The sequence below is a fragment of the Gekko japonicus genome, unplaced genomic scaffold (assembly GCF_001447785.1).
Source record: "Gekko japonicus isolate JY-2015 unplaced genomic scaffold, Gekko_japonicus_V1.1 scaffold589, whole genome shotgun sequence".
In the NCBI taxonomy this organism is placed as follows: domain Eukaryota; kingdom Metazoa; phylum Chordata; class Lepidosauria; order Squamata; family Gekkonidae; genus Gekko; species Gekko japonicus.
Window position 1 is genome coordinate 555,984 of NW_015163105.1, and position 22,842 is coordinate 578,825.

The 22,842-nt window shown below is 47.3% G+C and overlaps 1 protein-coding gene across 1 annotated transcript in view; it reads right to left on the reverse strand.

Annotated features, from left to right (window-relative positions):
• Window positions 1–22,842, reverse strand: part of PIBF1 (progesterone immunomodulatory binding factor 1) — a 158,945-nt gene that overhangs the window by 32,437 nt on the left and 103,666 nt on the right. Inside the window, exons 14-16 of the mRNA XM_015406781.1 lie at window positions 14,456–14,558; window positions 7,035–7,165; window positions 2,661–2,745 (exon numbers count right to left, since the gene is read on the reverse strand). Coding sequence (XP_015262267.1) covers window positions 2,661–2,745; window positions 7,035–7,165; window positions 14,456–14,558 — 319 coding nt within the window. The remainder of the gene's footprint in view (window positions 1–2,660; window positions 2,746–7,034; window positions 7,166–14,455; window positions 14,559–22,842) is intronic.

The window sequence follows — 22,842 nt, forward strand, 5'->3', positions numbered from 1 at the left end:
TGAAGGAAATCCACTTGGCCCTGGCTCCAGTCTCCCGAGTGAGATCTTGGCCTGCAGAACTTAATGCAGTTCCGCAGGTCCTGCAAAACGGAGATGTTCCACCAGGCCCATGGTTAAGACGGCGTGAATCTAAACTGAAGCTGGCCTCCCCCTATGCTGCTCTGTGATGCTGTGCTCGGCTCCCTCTGCACTATTTCCAACTGATATTGATTTTGTCTGCCTCCCCCCCTCTTAATTATAGTTACATCTACCTAATGTCAGCTGAGCCTCTGGCATTGCTGCCATGGCGGATGGGGGGGTGGGGAAGATGTTGGTCTTTTTCTGTCCTGGAATCTTAAATTTAGTTTCTTCTTATGCTCTTCTTATCTATGTAGCCTCAGCTAGTGACCTTGGTACCTTGTTACTGCTTTCCCCTGGGAATGTCGACCCGTTAGCTTAGGTGGGCTTTTGCTGATGCCCTGATTGGACCTGGGTTGTCAGGGGGCCCCTCTGAATTATGTGTAACTCCCCGCTAGTGCGTTTTCCGGTAGTTCTAACACAGAATGTATGCACAGATGACCTACCTTTACTGTACTCAATAAACTCTACTCTTCTGAATGAAAGTTGTTGGGAACTGATTGCTGTGGGACTCTGACACCTATGCACACTTAGAGGTCCAGGAGTAGACGATTACTGGTGCCATCGATACTGGACTATTAATGGAATGTAAAGTGAGACACTGGATTCTAATTGTTAAAACGTTTTAATTGTTGGTTTAATGCTAGAATCATGCTGTTGTAAGCTGCCCTGAGCCTGCTTGTGGGGGTCGGACGGCGAAAAGCCAAATAAAATAAAATAAAATAAAAAATCAGACCATCCAGTAGTGTTCACCGCAGAGGAACCAGAGAAGGTATGTCTTTAAAATGCTGAGGGAAGATGCTTTTGACAGTGTTCTCTACAACTACTGATATCCAATAAGTCTATGACTTCCCAGTACGTGACTCATTTCCTGACACAAAAAGGCATTCATTTCCTGCACAAGACACGTAGAGACAGGTGCTGGAAAAGATTTTATGCACTGTTTTGTGGGGGAAAAGGTTCAGATAAGTCACCAAATAAAAGGAGCACTATTCGAAGAGCTAACATTTTGCAAGACAAATTTAGAAAATCATGGCAGAATTTCTTTGAAATCTGGTAAGCACTTACCTACAAGGGAAAATATTCAACTTTAGCAGCTTATATTATTTCATTAATGTAAAAGCTGGTCGCCTTTGTCTTTTGCATGCGTATAAAAGTTCCTCCCTGAGAAATAATTCTTTCACAGACAGCGGAATGAATGAGCCCTGTGTTAACACTGTGTGACACCATGAATTAAGGATATAATAAAAGGTATAATACACCTAGTGTAAATACTCGCACACTTTTTAATAGCCTGTGTGTCACAACTTAACAATTCACGGTTAAGGGAAGTTACACATCTAAGACAATGGCGTTCAATAAAAGTGTTGGGAGACAGATGGGGGAATTTATGAAAACGAACACATGAAGGGTTCTTGACGAAGAAGAGTACTTTGTCATTTAACAGAACGTTTCATTTTAGGATCTGGGAGCACTCTGCTGACAATTAAACTAAGAACGTATCTGCACAATGGAACCGAGGATAGTATAAGAGTTTAAGGGGGAGGGGGGAACTAACAGCACGGATAGTTGCTTGCAGAGTGAGAAATGAAAGGGGGAATAAAACCAGAATGGCACCAGGCACTAATGGATCAAACAAAAAGCCAGTTCTTTCTATTCTGTCTTGCCTGAGCATGATCAAGAAACAGACTCCATTTTGAGGAGGGAAGTAATGTTTCCGAGCAAGGGAAGGGGGCATGGTATAGCCCGATCTTGTCAGATCTGGGAGGCAGGGTCAGTACTTGGATGGGAAGGAAGACTCTGCAGAGGAAGGCCATGGCGAACCACCTCTGCTTCTCACTTGCCCTGAAAGCCCCTCGCTGGGCTCGCCATAAGTCAGCTGTGACTTGACAGCACTTTAGACACACACACACACACACACACAACATTTCTGTGGTACACGGCCCCTGTTCTTCCCCCCATGCAATCCTAGGTGAGGGCTCCCCTTTTCACGCAAGATGGGAAAAGTTTCAAGGGCCACCATACTTGCCTTGCTCCGATAGCTTCCTCTTTCTTCAATCACCTCAGAACATTTTGGGGGACGGGGGTGGGTGGGGAGACTTTCCCCCTCCTCTGCAGTGCTGAGGAGAACGAGACGCCTCCCACCAAGGGCCTGTCAAGGGCACAGTCCTCTCTTGAGATGCTGGGGGTGCTGGACTGACCAACAAAGTCAGTGGGAACGAAACGCGGAGGAGGTCGCTGAGGTGAACTAATGTCGCACAGAAGCTACCACCCGCTCGGCTAAATTTGAGGAGTATGAGGTGAATGGAGGGGGAAGGAGGAGACGGATCCAGGGTTATGTGGCAGGTGGGGACATTGTTGGAACTCTCCCTGTTCCAACAATGATCTCCCGCTTCCTGCCAGCAATTTTGCTACACGTTTATTTACGATACATTTATACAGCTAACGGAGGAGAAAAAAACCACTTCCCCATGACTTACATCACTGGGGGAGGGGAAAGCAAACGTACATGGCAACGACTGTGTTCAAAACAAGAAGATTACCTCACGGTGATTTAGAAGCCTTTCTAAATCTGCTGCCATTTGATTCTTGACACGCAGCAAAGCTGTCTTTTCTTTATTTAAAAGGCTGGTGGAGGAAAAGGATAGTATTAGGAAATAAAGTAATAGCGAGGGATTATCTCTTCTAATCTTGTATTCTGGTTACAACATGAATTTTTGAAGCAAGCGGTTGGTAACCATGAACATATTGCTGAAGCAACAGCATGAAGACTCTTCCCTAGTAAAAACATTGCTCTTGGGGGTGGTGGGTGGTGGGAAGGATTGTGAATGCTTTTGTTAGACTGTGATCTATAGACCATTTAAGCCTACTATTTAAACCCCCTATGGGTCCCGATGCTTTAATGGGATGAATCCATCGTAAATGTTAAATGTGCTTGTCCTATCAATCAAATTAGAGCACTGAGTCAGTTGACTTTAATTTTCTTTAATATTACTTCTTCAAAAATAGAAACACACAGTAAATTAAATAGTGGCTTGATTTATAGGACTGCTCAAGGCACGGCGTTCGATTCTGGCCGCCACCTTTCAAGGAGGCTGCTGAACAACTGGGAAGCATCCAAACACGGATTATGGAGGTTGTAGAAGACGTGGGGAAACTGCTGGAAGCCAGCAGACATTCAGTTAGGTGTCGCGGTTAGGAGCGCAGATTCTAATCTGGGAGAATTGGGGTTGATTCCCCAATCCTCCACATGCAGCTGCTGGTGTGACAAGTTATTTCAGAGCTGTTCTCTCAGGAGAAGTTCTCAAAAGAGCTCCCTCAGCCACATCTACCTCACAGGGTGTCTGTTGAGGGGAGGGGAAGGGAGTTTGTAAGCCGCTCTGAGACTCCTTTGGGTAGTGAAGGGCGAGGTATAAATCCAATCTCTTCTTCTTCTTCTTTTACCTCACAGGGTGTCTGTTGTAGGGAGGAGAAGGGAAAGGAGTTTGTAAGCCGCTCTGAGACTCCTTTGGGTAGTGAAAGACGGGGTATAAATCCAATCTCTTCTCCTCTTCTTCTTATCTTTACAAAGGAAGAAAACGGACAGACACTGTTTGGGGGAAGCCGTAATTGAAGAGAAGAATTTCTTAAGTGTGTTGTTCTCATTGGCCTCCTCAAAGTGACTTTGTTCAATTTTTTGCTTGTGTTACTGAGCTGAAACAATGGAATGGATCAGGTCTGAAGTCTTCCTGGGTCTGTATCTATGCAAGACGGACTGCCGGACTGAAGTTGTGTGGACCAGATGGCAACCTTTCAGATCCCAGGAATACTAAACCTAACGAGTTTAAATATAGGGAGCTGGTATTGAACAAACCACTTCCTTGGAATTGTCCACTGGAAAACAACCTTTGACTTGCCATTCAGGACAAAAATGGACTGGTTAGGATCTAGGACAGGAACCTGTGAGTACCTTTGGAATTTTGTGTGGTGAGTGCCAGCCCAAAATGGCTGCCATGGGAGATGGTGCTAAAGAGAATACCTCCCTCCTCAGACCTCTTTGGGGCAAATGGGGGAGAGGAAGAGAAGATAACCAAAGTATCCGGCAGCACTGTGGTAAATGAAGAATAAGCAAGCCAGTCAATCAGCATAATGTCTCACAGAAAGGACACAGAGGCTAAAGCAACTGGTGTTCTGACAAATTCTACCTCAGAACATGGAGGTTCCATACAGCCACCACAGCCAATAGCCATTGATGGGCCCTTCCTTCTTGAATACATCCTTGAATACATCCAGGCTCTTTTTTAAAGCCACCCACGTTATTGGCCAAGAAGGCCTCCTGCAGCAGTGAGCTCCGCAAATTAATTATGCATTGTGAGAGAAAGTACAAGAAATTGGCCACAGAATAAGAGTTCAAATTGTCCTTCGGGCTGCCGAGAAGGGAGCAAGAGGGGTTCGTGCCCCTGCGCTTCCACTTAGGCACAGATAACAGCAGGGTGTAAATTCTATTGAGGACACCATTTTTAGATGCCTGTACCAACGCCTGCTATTCAGTGGTTATTTAATGAAGCACTGCAAAGATCTGTAGCACTAGCAGATCCTGGTCTACAGCGGGAGGCTCGGGCCCCCTCCACGGCACAGAACACCTTTGATTAGCTCCAGCTGTTTCTCCCGCTATGGCCATTTCTTGAAAAGAATGAGGGACACAGGAAGCCACCTTATACTGAATCAGACCACTAGTCCATCAAAGTCAGTATCGTCTACTTAGACTGGCAGCGGCTCTTCAGGCAGAGGTCTTCCACATCACCTGCTACCTGATTCTTTTAACTGGAGGTGCTGGGGATTGAACCTGGGACCTTCTGCCTGCCAAGTGGATGCTCTACCACTGAGCCACGGCCCCTCCCTTCATCTGATCTGGCCACAGCGGTCCATACTTCCAAGTTAGACTACTGTAATGAGCTCCACGTGGGGCTGCCCTTGAAAACAGCTCGGAAACGTCCATTAGTCCAAAATGTGGTGGCCGGGCTACTGTCAGGGGGATGGTTACAGTGACTGTGCAACCCCTTTGTTGAAAGATCTGCACTGGCTGCCCATCTGTCTCTGAGGCACAACTGCAAGAGCTAGTTCTTACCCTTTAAGGCTCTAAATGGCTTAGGGGCCAGGGTACCTGAAGGACCGTCTCCTCTCGCATTATCCAGCCTGCCCGTTAAGATCAGCCTCTCAAGCCCTACTTCTCTGTGCCTCCTGTCTTCAGAGGTGAGGCAGGTGGCCGCTAGAGACGGGGCATTTTCTGTGGTGACCTCCTGCCTTTGGAATGCCCTTCCCTTTGAGGCCCGCCTGGGGCCTACTTTCTTTTAGGTATGAGGCTAAAACACATCTTTTTTTTAGCCATGCTTTTAATCACAGGTTTTATCTTATCAGTTTTTCTACGGCCTGCTTCTCTCTGCTGCTTGCTCTTTTTGTGTTTTGATACTGTCTGGAGCTGAATGAGATTGTCTGGAGCTTTGGGGTTGGGTGTCGTCAATACGCAGATGACTCCCAAGTTCTTGGTTGTGAACCGGTGCTCTGAGGCTGCTGTCAGGCGGCTAAGGCAGAATGACTTGAAGCTGAATCCAGATAAAACAGAGGTAGGGAAGTTTGATATTCTAGAGTAGGGGTGTCGAACTCATTTGTCACAGGGGCTGGATCTGACATAAATATCACTTTGTCCAGCCGGGGCCATGTGTGCCATAAAATGTAATGCCAGGTACCGGAGACATAAACTGTATAAAGGACAGCATCTGGTAAGCTCCGAGTTGGTGCATCCTCACTGCAAGGCCTCATGGGCTGGGAGGGGAGTGCAAAGGAAAACCCACATGGGCACAATGGAGAGAGATGCTCCCACGCCGCTTGACCATTGCAGACGAGGCTGTTCCGCCATGCTGAAGCCACAATTGGAGTGGTCCTGCCTATTCTCCCCCTCGAGCAGTCTCCTGTTCCCTCCGTTGCACTAGTCGCTCGTGGGCCACATAAGAGCCCTGGACAGGTCGGTCCTGGTCCCTGGGCCGTATGTTTGACACCCCTGTTCTAGGGGGGACTTTATGGTACGCCGCCTTGAACCAGAAAGGAGGGGTACACATGTTTTAACAAATAAATAGATGTTGTGGAAATAGGTATTGTGGTAAGCCACCTTGAGCAGGGCACTGAAGAGGCAGCATGGAATTATTCCAAACATACAAACAAACAAACAAACAAACAAATAAATATTGACTTCTTTATCCCAATGGGGACCCTAAGTGGCTTACATCGTCCTCTTCTCCTTCATTTTATCCTTATAACAATCCTGTGATGTAGGTTAGGCTGAGAGTGTGACCCAAGATCACCCAGCAATCTCCCACGACACAAGTGGGGATTCAGATGTGGGTTTCCCAGATTCTAGCAAACGGCTTGCCCAAACGGAAAAGTAAAACTATGGACAATTAACCATGTGCAGCCAGCTCAGGCACGACGGGTTTGGTTATGCCAATCGTCCAATAAAGACTTTCAGCTGAAGACAAAGTTTGCTCACAAGAAAGCATAAGATGTCCTGCTAGTTTGGTGTAGTGGTTAAGTGTGTGGACTCTAATCTGGGAGAACCGGGTTTGATTCCCCACTCCTCCACTTGCACCCACTGGATGACCTTGGGCAAGCCATAGTTCTGGCACAGCTGTTCTTGAAAAAAGAGCAGTTTCTGTCAGAGCTCTCCCAGCCCCACCTACCTCACAGGGTGTCTGTTGTGGGGAGGGGAAGGGAAAGGAGTTCGTAAGCCGCTCCGAGACTCCTTTGGGTAATGAAGGGCGGGGTATAAATCCAATCTCCTCCTCCTCCTCCTCTAAAACTGGAGGATGTAAACAGTGCTGACAGGCTATTAAGGAGAAGAGGATCGCAGGTTCTAGGAAGAGACCAAAATCTGTCATGCTTACCCAACGTCCTTCTCAAGTTGCACAATATGTTCTTTCTGCAAAAGTATCTCAGCATCTCTCTGTTGCACAGATTCAATCAGGTATCTATAAGGCTGTTGGACTTGATTCAGCAAAGAATTTGCTCTGTCCAGCTTGGGGGGGGGAAAGGAAATCCAATTCATTTACATGTTAGGAAAGAGAACTTCACGTTATTCATTGTTCAGAAAAGAATAAACCTATGATTAATCTTAAATTTCACGCGACGAGAGACTCGGAGTGAACCCTAAGACTCTCGTCACTTCAAACATTCAACCAAGATGCTTTTATTCTTATAAAGACCCCCTTTGTGCGGTCTCTCTTAGAACGTACCAGTGAAGCCTCTGGCAGCTTATACATACACCAGTGCTTCTTAAATGTAACTTAGAACAGGTAGTTATTTAGAGAACAATCAGCGCCGTAGATGCTAATCTGGGTCCTTTCAAAGTTTCATTTATTAGAACATTTTAAACCTAAGCTGTTCAACAGAAACTGTCAAATTTGGTAAGCAATTGCTAACCGGAATGCACTTAAACATTGCATTTAGGAGCAGAAAACACCGCATATGCTTATTCTGTTCCATTGTGCCCTGACGATTTTTTTCTATATTATATTTATACCACATAATGCCTTTGGTTTCCTTGCTAATGGAAAAAAGAAAGTATTCTAACTGTTAAGGCCCATAACAATTCAGAAATACTCCTGTTTCCCCCCCCCCCTTGAGAACCGCCCTGCTCCTGTATTTCTAATTGGAAAAAAACACAAAAAACTCCAAGAAATGTTTTCTGCTTTGGAATGAATAAAATACTTTAAGACAAGAACACTGCAGAACTGCAATGATAAGGATGGCATTTTTATAAAGAGATCAAAATTGCTTTTATAATGGGATAGGACTGTAGTCTATTGCAATGTTTCCTTCTATCTACATAATCTATTTTCTACTGCAACTGGCTTGTACCTTCGTAATCCACTCTCAGCATTGTTTGAGGTACATCATGCCTTAGACACTTTTCTTTTCACAATGTTTCCCAGTTTTTGTAATCCTAGTCCTGATGAACTGTTACTGGATGTTTTGTGCTGTCTGACGGAATTGTTTCCTATATTATGGTCCCTGTCACACAGCAGGGGAAAAAGCGCCCAAAGCGCGGCTTTTAAAAGCCGCACCGAATTAGAGACGCCGTGGCGGGATCCCACGGATCCCCTGAGCCACGGCGCCGTTGCTCCCTGGCACGATCAGATGCCGGGGAGAAAGCGACGGTGGGAAGGGGAGGCTGGAGAACTGCGCATGCTCACACATGCGCAGTTCGGCCAGGAACCGGGGATGCGCCAGCACATCCTTGCGCCAGTGATCCCACGGCTGGGCTTGAGGCGCTCTTCTCCGAAGAACCACCTAGGTAGGTGGTTCTTTTTTGGTGCGGGGTTTTGGGCGGGAGGGACGGATCGGGGACGGAAGGCAACAATTCCCAGGTGTTGCCGTGGGATCACGCCCGTTTGCTCCGCCCCCGAACCGTCCCTTCTCTCGGCCCAAATCCACTCGTGTGACCGGGGCCTTTGTAAACCTTATTCGAGTCGCAGTGAGGAAGGTAAGCGACAAATTAAGCACACAGACATTCCTTAATTTGCAGAATGCAGATTTTTGCACCTCTGTAATGGAAAAGGTTGGTAGTCTACAGCAATGTGTATTGTAGGTATTACCTTGCTTTTACTGCATTGCTTGTACCTTGTCATCCACTGTCTGTGTTGCTATTGTATACCCTGCCTCAGGAAGTTTGCTGTTTGCATTGCTGTCCGACTCTGCAATTCCCAGTCCTACTGCATCGTTCATAGGTTGCCTTATGAAACCCGTTTGCTCCGCCCCCGAACCGTCCCTTCTCTCGGCCCAAATCCACTCGTGTGACCCTTTGTAAACCTTATTCGAGTCAAAAAGCAGAACTCACTGAGTGCCAGCTCAATCAGAAGAGTTTAAACTAGTTGTCTAAAAGAAATACATTCATTTCCCCTTCTAGCTTTTGCAGGATGTGGAGGCCCCTTCTAGCTTTTGCAGGATGTGACCATTCAGGTCTTATGAACAGTTCTGATTCACAGAAAATGAAATAACCCGATCAAATAGGTCAATATGGTATCTCTACACATGCTTATGCTTCCATCATTATTTGTGTGCATTCCAATGCTGCTTTAAAAAGTAATCTGTGAATTGTTGGGCTGATTTTATCAGGAGGTTTCAGAGCTCTTGGAGGCAGACTATAAATTAAGTAAATAAATAAGGACAAGCAATGCTATACAGAAATCAGCCTTCGCACACACAATTCAGCACCACGTTTCCATTACTTTTGAGTTCTTCCACCACTCCCAGAAGATTTATTTAGAAAACATATGTGGCTTCTCTAGAGACTAAATATATTAATGAATTCTTCCTACATGCCAACTCAGAAATCTGAATAGAGATGGCAACAGCTCAGTGCAACAGTATATATAAGAAGTTATCTGAATTGCCAACTTTCATTTAAAAAGTCTCTAGCTCCTTTCATTGTGGAGGTATAAGGGGAAAGGCATCTCTCCACATGGGATGGGCTGCAGACTTACTTTTATTTTTAAAACGAAGGCTGGGAATTCTGAAAAACTGTTACACGCATTGTTATAATGTTATACTGAGACTGAATTACTGATTTAAAACACTGAAAAAGCCACAGTGGCCCTGGGGGAAGGGAGCATATGCTGCTACTGGTGGACTAGGGCAAGGAAACTGAGGGGAAACCTGCCATGTGGAAGCCCCATTGTTTACTATGCTGTATCGCCAGCTGCATCAGCAATGAGGAAACTACTCATTTCCCCATGTGAAAACCATCATATTTTAGCAAACCCTGAGACTGGGAGAAGAAGAATTTCCAGCAGCGGCTTAGACTTAAACTACGTTTCCAGAAGACAGGCTGTATTTATTAGTGTTTTGGTTGTGGATGTACAATCTATCTAATACAAAAGCCAGTTTCAAAACATGCCATCACACTCTAGCGCGGTGATACTCAGGGGCCTCAGGAGCCACCTGTGGCTCTTCTGAGCGCTACTCCCCAGTATGGCGCCTCCCACATGTTCAGGGCAATGTTCCCTCTAAGCTGAGTTAGTGTGAGCTAGCTCACAGTTTTTTTAGCCTCCGGCTCACACACCTTTGTCTCGGCTCAGGAAGGGATGGCTCCAGAGCAAACTAATTTATGCAGTTGCCAAATCGCTCGCTCACAACTCCAATGCCAGTCGCTCACCAAGCAGAATTTTTGCTCTCAAGACTCCACAGCTTAGAGCAGGGGTGGCCAAACTTGCCTAACGTAAGAGCCGCACAGAATAAATGTCAGATGTCTGAGAGCCGCAAGGGCCGGAACCAATACCACTCACACATTTTGATTGAAAAATATGCAAATCTGCTTTTTTATGAGCATTAAATTAGACTGTGTGAAAGACTGTGTGGCTCCCAAACTGCCGGCTTAGAGGGAGCGCTGGTTCCAGGAACGTGGGCAAGTCTACTGACCAGGAGGGCTGGTGGCTGAGCAGGCGCTTCACCTCTCGAGACCCCTTCTAGTGGAAGGTCGGGAGGATGGGCGAGCTGCGCGCCCTGTGCCAGGGATGGAAGTAAAGGCCCACCCCCTCCTACAATCCCCCAACCTTCTCGGCGGCACCCGGACAGCTGCTGTGAGAAAACCAAGCCGGCCACAGGTAAGAGAGTAAGAAACCACCAACATTGTGCCGGCCACCTGGCAGCATGCTGGCCACAATGGGATGGCAGTGATTTCTCCACAGCCAGCTTGCTCTCTTCTGGACGCTTTGGCCGGGCGCCGTCTCATTCTCTTCCCTTCGCTGCTGTGCCTCATGCTGAGATCGGAGTGGGAAGGCAGAGGGATGCCCCCTTCTCGTCACTCCAGGTACACGAGGGCTGGCTAAGGTGGCCACAGGTAAGAGAGTAAGAAACCACCGTCACTGTGCTGGCCACCCGGCAGCAAGCTGGCCACAATGGGATGGCAGTGATTTTATCTCCCTTTCTCCACAACCAGCTTGCTCTCTTCTGGACGCTTCGGCCGGGCGCCGTCTCATTCTCTTCCCTTCGCTGCCATGCCTCATGCTGAGATGGGAGTGGGAAGGCAGAGGGATGGCCTTCTCGTCACTCCAGGCACAAGATGAGACAGTGGTGGGGAGAGAGCCCTGCATGCATGGAAAGAGGACTTTGGTAAGTGAACTGGGTATACAATTAATATCGTTATGTTTTGTTTGTGTGTGTTTGGCGGGGAGGGACACAGTAGTTGTGTGGTTGTGTGGCTCCGGGTTGACAGGAACCCCGGGGTGGGTCTCCGTATCTCGCGGAGTGAGGACCACAGACCAGTGTTCCCTCTAAGCCGAGTCAGTGTGAACTGCCTCACAAGACTTTTAGCCTCCGGCTCACACACTTTTGTCTCGGCCCAGGAAGGGAGGGCTCCAGAGCGAACTGATTTATGCGGCGGCCAAATGGCTCGCTCCCAACTTTAATGCCGGTCGCTCGCAGAGTAGAATTTTCGCTCACAAGACTCCACAGCTTAGAGGGAGCACTGGTCACAGCGCTAGTGTGACCAAGAAACAGAAACCGGGATGGGGCTATGCAGGCAGAAACTGGCTCAGTTCACCAGGGGCAGGGAGCAGCTTTATCATTCCCCTAAAAAGGTATCCCCGGGTTCAGTTGGCTCCTGTGTAAGCAAATGCTGTCACCTGCTCTTACAGGGATGCTGTTGAGGTAAGGATGAAGCTGCACCGTGAGCACGTTATTGCACAGCTACTTCTGAGGTCTCTGCAGTCAGCCCTCTACAAGTCACTGGGGCCAGATTCTAAGCAGCGCTACCCGGAGACACCAAAAACAGGTTTCCTCCACCTGCCTCCCAGGAGCTGTCTGTGTCCCGAGCATGGAGTCAACTACGGGCCGCCCAACTCTTGCTGGTGGAAAGCCGGGCCAAGTTGCAGCTGGCTTATGGTGACCAGTGTTCCCTCTGAGTTAGTGTGAGCCAGCTCACGGTTTTTTAGCCTCCCGCTCACACAGTTTTGCCTTAGCTCAGGAAGGAGGGCTCCAGAGCAAACTGATTTATACAGGAGCCAAATCGCTCGCTCACAACTTTAATGCCAGTCGCTCACAGGGTAGAATTTTTGCTCACAGGACTCCACGGCTTAGAGGGAGCATTGATGGTGACCCCACAGGGTTTTCAGCCACAACAGACACCAGAGCTGGTTTGCCCCTGCCTGCCTCTGTGTAGCGACCTTAGGACTTCCTTGGTGGTCTCCCATCCAAATACTAACCAAGGTCGACCCTGCTTCGCTTCCAAGATTGGGCAAGACCAGGGCGGCCTGAGTCATTCGGGACATGGTGCTACCTGAGCTGACTTGGTTGCCTTTATTTGTTCGTCGTCTCCCACCTTTCCCGCAAGCAACACAGGTATGGTCTCCAACCTCGAGGCGGGACCTACAGATCTCCCAGAACTATGATCGCTCTCCAGATTACAGAGATCAGTTCCCCTGGAGAAAACGGCTGCTGTGGGAGGTGGGCTCTACGACATCATGCCTTGCTGAGGTCTTCCCCTCCCCAATCCCAAAAAGCTCCGGGAATTTCCCAAGCAGGAGCTGCCAACCCTAAACACGGGATGACATATAGGGTCTGCCATGCTCCCTCTAAGCTGTGGAGTCTTGTGAGCAAAAATTCTACTTGGTGAGCTACTGGCATTGAAGTTGTGAGTGAGGGATTTGGCTCCTGCATAAATCAGTTTGCTCTGGAGCCGTCCTTCCTGAGCTGAGACAAAAATGTGTGAGCCGGAGGCTAAAAAAACTGTGAGCTAGCTCACACTAACTCAGCTTAGAGGGAACACCAATGGTCTGTACCTGTCTCCCTTTTTTATCCTCACCGCACCTCAGTAAGGTGTGCTATGTCCAAGGTCACCCAGTTTCTAGATTCGAGACATTTATAAGAGATACACATGTCAACCCGACCCTGTTTAGCTTCCGAGATCCGATGAGATTAGGCTCAACTGGGCCATCCAGGTCGGGGCCTGCCCAACTCTTAGCATCCCTTTTTAAAGGCTCACAGGTGGCTGGAGAAGGAAGGCAGAGGAGGGGAAAATCTGCTTCCGCCAGTGTCTTTTACTGGTGCTGCATCGTGCCTATTACACTGTGATTTATCATTCTGTTCTCAGCCAATATGTTCTGTATGTATTAGACCTCTGAGGAAGGCCTGTAAAGGCCGAAACGCGTTAGGTCTATCTTATCAGCTCTTGTATGTTTTTATAGTTTTATATGAGGTATGAATGGGCCCTTGTTTGTTAATTTTAATTTATGTTGAATAAACACACACATATATTTTTGTATATTTTATAATTAGATTTTTAGAGTTGGCCCTTTTCTATTCCTGACTAACCTTTTTAGGTTCCTCATTTATCAAGCAACATCTTCCGAGGGTCAGTAGAACCACACTTCACAAAAAATTCAATGAAACATAGATTTTAAAAAAAGACAGAAGAATTCTGCTTTTCTTTTTTCTTTTTACAGTGATGTAAGGCGTTACTGAGCGTGGCCTGCCTAACGACTCAGGAGGATGGGGAACAGTCAAGAAGAGCAGGGGAGTTTTCAGGTAAATACATTCTAAGCGATAAGGAATCTAAAAAAACCCCACAACCGTATAAAAAAGGAGAGGTATCACATGAAAAAAACATAAAAATACCTCAAGAAACGGCGAACCAGTTTTGCTAGTTCTTTGGCCTGTTCAGAAAAACAGAGACTTATCTGTCTCGTCTGCATTTTTGTTTAGTCTGCAGAGTAATCTGCCTTTTGATCTCGGCTTTAACGCGCAGGACGGATGGGTTTGGAAAAAGGGTGAGTGTGAATGCATTTCCCCCAATGGCCAAACTGTAAGACAGGCACTGAATGCTGGTTAAAATCACCAGAGGTGGCCCATTAGCAAAGTTGGGCTTCACTATCGTATTTTTTTACTTCTTTTCTGCGGGGAGCGGCTCTTCTACCTCTTGTGAAAATCTAAGCGATAAGGAATCTAAAAAAACCCCACAAGAACAGCCGTATAAAAAAGGAGAGGTATCACATGAAAAAAACATAAAAATACCTCAAGAAACGGCGAACCAGTTTTGCTAGTTCTTTGGCCTGTTCAGAAAAACAGAGACTTATCTGTCTCGTCTGCATTTTTGTTTAGTCTGCAGAGTAATCTGCCTTTTGATCTCGGCTTTAACGCGCAGGACGGATGGGTTTGGAAAAAGGGTGAGTGTGAATGCATTTCCCCCAGTGGCCAAACTGTAAGACAGGCACTGAATGCTGGTTAAAATCACCAGAGGTGGCCCATTAGCAAAGTTGGGCTTCACTATCGTATTTTTTTACTTCTTTTCTGCGGGGAGCGGCTCTTCTACCTCTTGTGAAATCCGGGTTCCTTGCTCCTTCTGGCGCTCCAGGTCTTTGGTGAGTAAGGAGTTCTGCTTCTCTAGCCGCAGCAGCCTTCTTGCCAAATGGACGCTGTATCAACAGGGGGGTGGGGGGGGCAAAGAAAAAAGATGACCGCAGATGGAATAGTTCCCCAAAAAGAATGCATACTGCTCGTCCTATCAAATGACACAATACAATGACAGTTGTTTGGAGAAACCGATACAGGTGTTTTGACCAATTCTGTCCTTCAGACATCTCTGATACGATAACACTGGGTTCCTTCTTCTCTCTATTGGTAAAAATGCACTGGCAAAAGCTTACCTGCCAAAGGAAGTGTTGGCAGAGTAATTAATACAGCAACGGTGCACGACCTGTTTAAGGAGTAGGCAAGGAAGTGTTGGGGAACTAACCAGGGGTCACTTCCTGCAGGACCGCGCAGGAGCGGAGCTCCGGCAGTAAAGAGCCTAGGGGGTGGGCACATGGAACAAGCCCCACCCCCTGCTCCCAGCAGCCCTTAGTCAGAGCAAGAAGCAGCCAGGTAAGCTGCAGAGCCCCCCCCAGGCTCCCACAGTCCAAAATAGTCCAGTGTCACCTTTAAGACCAAGTTTTATTCAGGTACAAGCTCTTCCTCCTCTGCGAGGGCAGATCTGCACGTTCCCCCCCCCCCAATAGCTAGCAATCCAAAACAGTCCAGTGGAGCCTGAGCGGTGGGTGTTGCCTTCTGACACACTTCCGGTGATGTCACGGGGTGTGGCATATGCAAATAAGTTATGCTAATGAGTTATGCTAATGAGCTCCTGCACCTCTTTTTCTACGAAATGACCCCTGGAACTAACATACTTGATAGGAAAGAGGAGAGATATAGATTGGTTCCTAACGACATCTAGTTAGGATGTAACCTAGGATGATGAGCTGTCTAGCCTCAACCAGGGCCAGGGCTTTTTCGGTCCCAGGCTGGCGGAACAGGCTCCTGACTGAGATCAGGTCCTTGCGAGACCTGTTACCGTTTCGCAGGGCCTCTAAAACGGAGCTGTTCCACCATTCCTTTGGTTGAGGTGGTGGGCATCTACTGGCTGGCCTCCCTATTGCTGCTGCATAAGATCGTTCTGGCCTGGCGTTGGCCCATTTATCGCCCGGCTGTAGAAACTGGAACTGCATGTATTGCACTGCCCATTTTAAATGTTTTAGATCGGTTTTACTGTGTTATCTCGTTGCATTATTTCATAATCATATTACATTTATTGCTGTAAGCCGCCCCGAGCCTGTTTGCAGGAAGGGCGGGAAATAAATCAAAATAATATATTTTTGAAAAATAAAATCTCTAGCTGAGAGCCTGAGGCTGAGTGTGGGACTTCTGAGAAGAAGGGGGAAATTGCCCTGAGAGTAGCGATCTGGAGACAGACAAGGAGTGACAGACAGACAGTTTTCAGCTGGGTTGGAACGATACTCAGTGCTGCCCTCCCCTCATAACCACAACCTGTATGACTTTGTTTACAGCGAGAACGGCCGGCGTCTGCTGCATTCTAGGTGATTATCAGAAAGCCTCCACGGACCACAACATTACCTTTAAGCAATCATTCGAGAAAAGCCTCTCTCTCGCTCACAGTTCTCTCAGCCATGGCAAATTATAAAACCATTGGAGTAAGCATATGAAGTAATTTATTTTTATGAGAGAGAAAAACAGCATACACTGTGATGCTCATTTGGTAGATAACATGCAGAGGTGTTTTTTTGTGTGTGCGTGTGTGTGTGTGTGTGTGTGTGATGCCAGGTTCATGACAATATTGTCTAGAACCAAACAAAGGTTAGTGAAAAGGAGGGCCAATATTAAAACCTTTCCATAAAAAGAAGTACATGTATTTATTGATAATAACAAATTTAAAACATATATAGGGGCCCAATTACAACCAAGGTATATAAAACATAACAATATTGAGGGCTTAAAAAGTTGACCTTACACGTTTCGGCCAAATAGGCCTTCCTCAGAGGTCATACATATGTGGCAAGATGGTTAATAATTATATTCACATAAACACAATCAGAAATATATACAAAGTATAGATTCAATAAGGACCATAAAGTAAATTGCTGTAAAAAATAAATTGTCCAGAAGTAAAATCACCAGGCACAGGATAAATATGCATATAAGGCCTTTGAAGTGCAATCAGTAGCCCAGTGATTATAAAATAAACTTATGGTCCAAAAATTTCCTTTTTTGATTGTGTTCCCACAGTATTCACAAGTAAAAAGCAGTGTGTCATTTATTTATGCACCTGACAATGTTTTGAATTGGATGCATGAGCGCATGAAGCTGCCTTATACCGAATCGAGTTCTTGGTCCATCAAGGTCGGTATTGCATACTCAGACTGGCAGCAGCTCTCCAGGGTCTCAGGCTGAGGTCCTTCACATCCCCTCCCACCTGGTCCCTTTTTAGCTGGAGATGCTGGGGATTGAACCTGGGACTATCTGCATGCCAAGCAGAGGCTCTGCCACTGAGCCACCCACAGCCCCTCCCTATGCTGGAGAATATCTTCCACATGCTCTAAGAAGGGAAACCTGGTGTCTTCTTGTTTAAACACTGGTACTCTTAAGAGATTTAAAATTACATAACGGAAGAATCTCTCCACAAATCTCATTTTAGCACTGTACTCTCCCCTGCCTGCCCCCCCCCCCCCCCCCCGGGGGGGTTTGTTTTTGTCATCACTAGCTATAAGTATCTTTTGGATGCAACATGAAGAGAATTGTGTTGCTTAAGTCTTGCTAATTTCCATCGGTAATCAGAATGCCAGGGAGGTGACGCAAGGAGACACGCGGGGACTGCAGCTCGGTATCGATTTGTTATTTGCACTCTGGGCATGACGGGCATCCTGACCGGCGGTGGCAGAATATTCGGCCCTCGCGGCACAGATAGGATTTATCCTTGATCCTGCCCTTTTCCCCAACAGAGGGCCAAGGAGATGTAGGAAGCGGTTAAGAGCAGGTTACTTCATAATATATATAAAAAGCAAAAACATTATGCAAACAAGACATTCACAAGGAGCGCAAAGCACAGCACAACTGGGCTGGGATAGATCAGAAAGTTTCTGCAGACGGAAGAGGAAAGGGCAACGTATGCCAGTCCCCCGTCCTGCAGAGTTCTGATGATCCCCCCCATACTGTTCCGGACGGGGTCCCCTGTCCCCCAGGAGCAGCATTTTAGGGGGCATTTGGGGCTGTAGAGGGAAGGAGGAAGTTGCTCTCCATGCACAGAAATCCCTTCTCCTCACAGAAATCCCCTCGTGGTTCCAAGCCTCACCAGTCAATGAGGATCCTCCGTCAACTTGATGAGCCAGTTAAATCGACACAGGTCCTTTACATGCCTTCCAAAGCTTTCTTAAGGAGTTCTGTTTCAACAAGACACGATTCCACCGTGGTAGGTGTTGTTGTTGTTGTTCAGTCGCACAGTCGAGTCCGACTCTTCGCGACCCCATGGACCAGATCATGCCAGGCCCTCCTGTCTTCCGCCGTCCTCTGAAGTTTGCTCAGTTTCATGTTCGTTGCATCTATGACACTGTCCAACCATCTCATCCTTTGCCGTCCCCGTCTTCTTTGACCTTCAGTCTTTCCCAGCATCAGGGTCTTCTTCTCCAGGGAGTGCTCCCTTCTCATTTGGTGGCCAAAGTACTTGAGCTTCAGTTTCATTATCTGGCCTCCCAGGGAACAGTCAGGGTTGATTTCATTGTCGTGATGGGACAGACTGAATCACCTGGAGGGGACAAGGGCTCACAAAAAAGGCTCTCCTGGGCTGAGCGAAAGGGCTGCACAGGTTCATATGGGGAGAGACGGTCTTGCAGGTCATGAAGGGACTTTCCAGCACTTTGAACTGAACTTGGGAACAAGCAGGTTTTCACTGTAGTATATTTAGTATAGCTGTTAAATGACAAAGCAGTGTGTCCTGACCAAAACCCACGATGCCGCTTTTTAGAGCAGACCAACTGAACTTCCCAAGTCACCTTTGCGGGCAGACCCACGCAGAGCACGTTACAGTAGTCCAGCCTCGAGGTCACCTTGGGATGGACTGCCTGAATCTGCAAGAGGTGCTAAATGCAGTTGAAAAGACAACTCATGTTCTTCTAGCAGGACGTCTCAGTCTAACAGGACTCCTAAGCTAGTCATTCCAAGACAGGCTCACCCCATCCTTACCTCTAGTGTATTATTCTTCCCAACAATCTCCACCTTTCACCTTGCTTGGATTTAATTTCAACATGTTCCCTCCCATAACCACTCAAAGACAGCATCCATGCACGTGCCCACAACAGACAGGGCAACTTTTTTTTTGGGGGGGGGGAACTTGCTGAACGAACTACAGACTTGGAACAGCAGACGGATGCCCCCCCCCTCCCACTTTGTATGATTTTAATGGCCTTACAAGAAGCTCAAAACTGTCCAGGATCTAAGGCACAATTTAAAGATTGTGTTGCAGAAAGGAATCTTGATACAGCCACTTGCAATAGCATAGAGCAGAGGTGTCGAACTCGTTTGTTATGAGGGCCAGATCTGCCATAAATGTCACTTTGTTGGGCTGAGCCGTGTGTGACATAAAATGTAATGTCAGGTACTGGAAACAGAAACTGTATAAAGGACAGCAGCTGGTAAGCTCTGAGTTGGTGTATCCTCACGGCAAGGCCCCATGGTCTGGGGTGTGTGTGTGTGCAGAGGAAGGCCCACATAGGTGGACTGGAGGGGCAGCAGGGCAGCGTGGGGCAGATGTTCCCATGATGCTTGACTGCTGCAGACAAGGTTGTTCTGCTGTGCTGAAGCCACAGTGGAGTGGCTCCCCCCACTCCCCCCCCCAAGCATCAGTTGCTTGTGGGCCGCATCAGAGCCCTGGACAGGCCGGTTCTGGCCCCCGGGCCTTATGTTCGACACCCCTGACACAGAGGGAGCAACACCTTGGGAGAGCCAGCGTGGAGAGCCAGTGTGTAGTGGTTAGAGTGGTCTGAAATAGGCATGAGACACCCTGGTCTGAATCCCCACTCTGCCGCAGAAGCTCACTGGGAGACTCTGGGCTAGTCATACTCTCTCAAGCTAACCTACCTCGCAGGGTTGTTGTTATAAGGCTAAAATAGAGGGGGGGAGAATGATGTAAGACGTTTTGGGTCCCCACAGGGAAGGAAAGCAGGATGTAAGGTTCCCGCCCCTCCCCAGACCTCCAGGACTAACAATTATTCTGTGCTGACTTATGCAGGTGAACATCAGTGCTGCAGAGCATACTGTGAATTCTTGAACCTCAAAACACAGAGGTAAGAATGCCTAAGGGCATACGCAGAGGCCCAGAGTTGACAGGCTCTGATGACTTCCTCCTTAGTGGTCATGCTCGGTCGCCGTGGGGTCCTCACAGCGGAACCCAGAACGTGCCAGGTTGAATGGCAGCCTTCCCCTAGTTCAATCACGGCGACTGGGGGAGGGGGGTAAGGATTGCAATTTTTTAAAAAAACTCTTGATAAAAGGTTTTAAGCACTAGCCAGCACAGAAACAAAAAATATGGCAAATATGGGGGAGGGGGGGGGGAAGTATATATGTTAGACCAGGAGTCAGCAACCTATGGCTTTACAGCCAAATGTGGCTCAGCATGGAACGAAATATGGCTCTTTAGAAAATAAAACAAGCTTTTAAAAGTATATTGTATATAAACACTTATATTATGTTACAGTTCCAAAATATCTTTGCTCTTTCCTATTGCAATGCCTTCCGCTGAGATAAAGGGACGTTTCGGCAGAACCCCCTCCTGAGAAATGCTTTTGTACGTCTTGTAAGAACGTCAGTTGCCCATATCCTTTTTAGCTGCCCCTGTTATATTTTACGTCATAATCAATATATCACTCCCTGGGACTGCTACGGAATATTTCAGAACAACAGAAAGATATTATTGTCAGGCAAGATTAAAAAAAATGCACAAGTGACAGCCACATTTATCTACACAGGTACAAAGTATCTCTTATAACATGTCTTGACCTATGGCTTGTAGGCTGTTTAAGTTACAGGGAAAGGAAAGGGAAAGTATATTGCGGGATAGATGAGATGCCAGAATAACTGGTGTGTGCAGAGCTTAGTCTCAGAAATAATAAAACCCCGACAACTAAAAGGCTTCTTGCCCTGACCTGGATTGCCCGGGTTAGCCCGATCTTGGCAGATCTCGGAAGCTAAGCAGGGTCAGCCCTAGCTAGTATTTGGATGGGAGACCTCCAAGGAATATCAGGGTCTTGACACGGAGGGAGGTGATGGCAAACCAACTCTGAACATCTCTTGCCTTGAAAACCCCATGGGGGGGGGGCGGCTTCTTACAGACTGTTTAGAAAGGGAAATGATAGAGCAGGGTTGGCCAAACTTGCTTAACAGAAGAGCCACATGGAATGAACGTCAGATGTTTGAGAGCTGCGAGACATGAACAAGTGTTACACACGTTTTTATTGAAAGATATGTAAATTTGCTTGTTATTAACATTAAATGAGACTGCCCAAAACAAAAACAAATGGGGCTGAAAACAGATATTGATAATGATCCATTTATCCAATGATATTTGTAGGGGTGTGTGTGTATGGGCTTTGAGAATGCATTTCATGTTAAAGCTGCTTTCTTTCTCTGCTTCCCCCCCCCCACCTCAAGCCTACCCAGGGAGGGGAACACTGGCTGGGGAAGGGAAGACCGATTGGGGAGGCATGCCTTCCCTTTGCTTCTCCAGCCGCCCTGCCGGGAGCCACAAAATATGTGTGAAAGAGCCGCATGTGGCTCCCGAGCCGCAGTTTGGCCACCCCTGTGATAGAGGTTCAGTTGTCAGAAAACCAAGTACGAACCACACAGAGATTTATGGCAGTGCACTAAAACAACTGCACGGGGGGCTCCTGTAAATGGCACTCCCCAATAAAGGACTTGCAACAACCAGTGTTTGGGCTGCAGAAACTTCATGGATTATTAATCAACTTGTCAATTATCAATCATATTAAGCTGCAATATCTTCAGGTTTGCAAATGGACTTTCTTTTACTGTCGATGTCGCTTGGCTCTTTAAAGTATAGAGAGTTGCTGATGCCTGTGTTGCGTGAACGGAGAGGAACTTTCCCAGCCCTGGAGGAAGGTTCCAAAGAGGTGCACCTGGCTCAGGCAAACACCTGCATCTTGTTTGTGAGGCTCACTCCATACTTATTATCTGCAGATCAACCTGAACCAAACGGCTTTATCTCATTGATGAGTAAGGTTATTAAACTAGAGTTGCCAAAGACAGCTTATGTAAATTTGAGATCTTTGGCAGGAACGCCGAAAACCGATCGTATTCTGGGGTGCTGTACAAATATGCCACAGGTGGGAGTTTTGGTTCCGCCTTGTCAGACGGAGAGCAAAGTCGGATGAGGAAGGGGCTGAGCCCCTGATTCCACCACAGAAGGAAGCACCTGAGACCTTTCCAAGGACTTTCTTTGCTGTGCAGGAGGAGCCTCGGGAGTCTGTATCAGCAACTCTTCCCCTGGGGGAGACCATCCTGCCTTCTGACTCGGACCCGGAACGGAACCCTCTGGCCCAGAGCTCATGGAACCCTCCGGCCCAGAGATCACGGCTGCACCGGAGGTCTCTCTCCTCAAGCCACACAAAGCCGAGAACCACCTCAGCCACGCTGCCATAACCAACCGCAGCACCTTTAAGAAATTAGTAGCTTCCTCCCGGAAGGCGCAGGGCTTGAATTCTGCCTCCTCGCAAGAGTATTTAAGGTCTTGGTTCACCCTCGGCCTTTGCTGGAACTACATCTAAATTACAGAACTGTTGGCTCCAGCTCCAGTAACTTGGCTCCTGGACCTCAGCCTCCTCCAGCAGGACGTTATAGTTGCATAAGAGATCCTGGCAATGACTCGCTGAATCCGATCCCATTATAGTCCTATTTATGTAGTTTAGCTGCTTTGGGAAATAAAATTGTACACAGAATGGCAAATAAAGTAGTCTAAAAGCAAAAGCATCTTCCTGAAGTATCTGGGCAAAGGCTGACAACCGGCTCCCCGAGCTGGACACAGAAACTGACAGGAAATCAATGGGAAAGAACTGAAGCGATGTGCTACTCGTGGCCTACCCCCCCGTGAGAGGACAGAACACAGCATTCTTTTCCCGCAGTTATGGATTATATACCCTGTGAAACCTCAACAGCTGGAATAGAGGATTTCAGGGAGTGGAGGCCTTTCATCGAATGTGATTACCAGTATGGGGCCTTGTGCAATTTTCCCTGCAATTTATGACCTCAAGAGATTCCAAACAATGCAAGGGCTAAGGCCTAGTATAGGTATAACGTTTCTGGAATCTACTAACCACGGTTAGGTGTTTGGGGTGCCCCAGGGGCTCGTGAACTGCTTTCCCT